This window comes from Benincasa hispida, chromosome 10, assembly GCF_027475165.1.
Source record: "Benincasa hispida cultivar pf3 chromosome 10, pf3_genome.v1.1, whole genome shotgun sequence".
Lineage (NCBI taxonomy): Eukaryota > Viridiplantae > Streptophyta > Magnoliopsida > Cucurbitales > Cucurbitaceae > Benincasa > Benincasa hispida.
The window spans coordinates 6,831,482-6,832,594 of NC_143487.1; the positions used below are offsets into that span (position 1 = coordinate 6,831,482).

Genomic DNA, 1,113 nt, shown 5'->3' on the forward strand with positions numbered 1-1,113 from the left:
AGAACTGCGATAGCTAAGCTGAGGAATAATTGCTCATGCCAGTCCCTAAAAGCGATACCCTATTTTGGGATTTATTACTTCGATATGTACGCTTGCGTTCACACATCAAGTTTTTGGCGCCGTTGTCGAGGATGGATAAGAAATTTTTTTTCCCAAGCTTAATATTGCTAATGACTGAGTTGATATTAAATTGGGTGGTTTTATTTATTTATTTATTTATTTATTTTGTAGTTGTTATAGAATCCTATGTATGTAAAGAAGTCAAGAGGTTGAACTTGTTCCTTGTGATCCAGAACTTGAACGGACTTTGAGAAGAATAAGAAGGAACAAAAGAGTTGAGTTCGACACCATGGGAGACCAAGGGGGAGCTGTTAGAATTATTAGAGACTATTTTCAACTAGCTATCTCTACAACTCAAATGGGCATTGCTGAAGTCCCAATTAATGCCAATAATTTTGAGATAAAATCGATTTTAATTCAGGTGGCACGAGACCTCACATTCAAGGGAACTCCACATGAAGATCTGCATAAGCATATCCACTCTTTCCTGAAAATTAGCAGGACGGTAAATATAAACGAAGTCTCTTCTGATGCTATTCGATTGAGATTGTGTCCTTTTTCTATGCATAATAAGGCGAAAGATCAGTTGGAATCACTTGCAACGGGAAGTATAACCATAAGGGATGTGTTGACCCAAGGCTTTCTGAACAAATTCTTCCCTCCTGCAAAAACGACTAGACTAAGAACAGAAATTGGCATATTCAGACAGAGAGAGGACAAGTAGTTATTTGAGGCGTGGGAGTGCTATAAGGAATTGTTGCGGAAGTGTCCCCAGCATAGATATCCTCACTAGTTACAAATCCAGTTGTTCTACAATGGGTTGACCAGTACAACGAAATCCATCTTGGATGTGAAGGATCTCGTTTTTTAAGAAGGTCCTTGAACAGAAGCGGATTGTCCAAATTCCATTAATTATTGAAAACTAAATTTACAGTAAACATACAAGATATGCATTCAAAATAAATCACAGCATGCTTGATACAAGAAAAGAGGGTTCAAGATACATTACCTTTGAAGAACCTCTCTTTTCATATCCCTCGAATAATCACGAGC

The 1,113-nt window shown here is 37.6% G+C and overlaps 1 protein-coding gene across 1 annotated transcript; it reads left to right on the forward strand.

Annotated features, from left to right (window-relative positions):
• The first annotated feature begins 349 nt into the window (after positions 1-349).
• LOC150033072 (uncharacterized) lies at positions 350-784 on the forward strand. The gene has a single exon (XM_090306272.1). It carries the CDS (start codon positions 350-352, stop codon positions 782-784), a length of 435 nt encoding a protein of 144 aa, XP_090162398.1.
• Positions 785-1,113: the final 329 nt, after the last annotated feature.

Excerpts from the sequence above, each read along its gene's own strand:
- LOC150033072 (XM_090306272.1), top strand. The coding sequence starts at position 350 with ATGGGAGACCAAGGGGGAGCTGTTAGAATTATTAGAGACTATTTTCAA.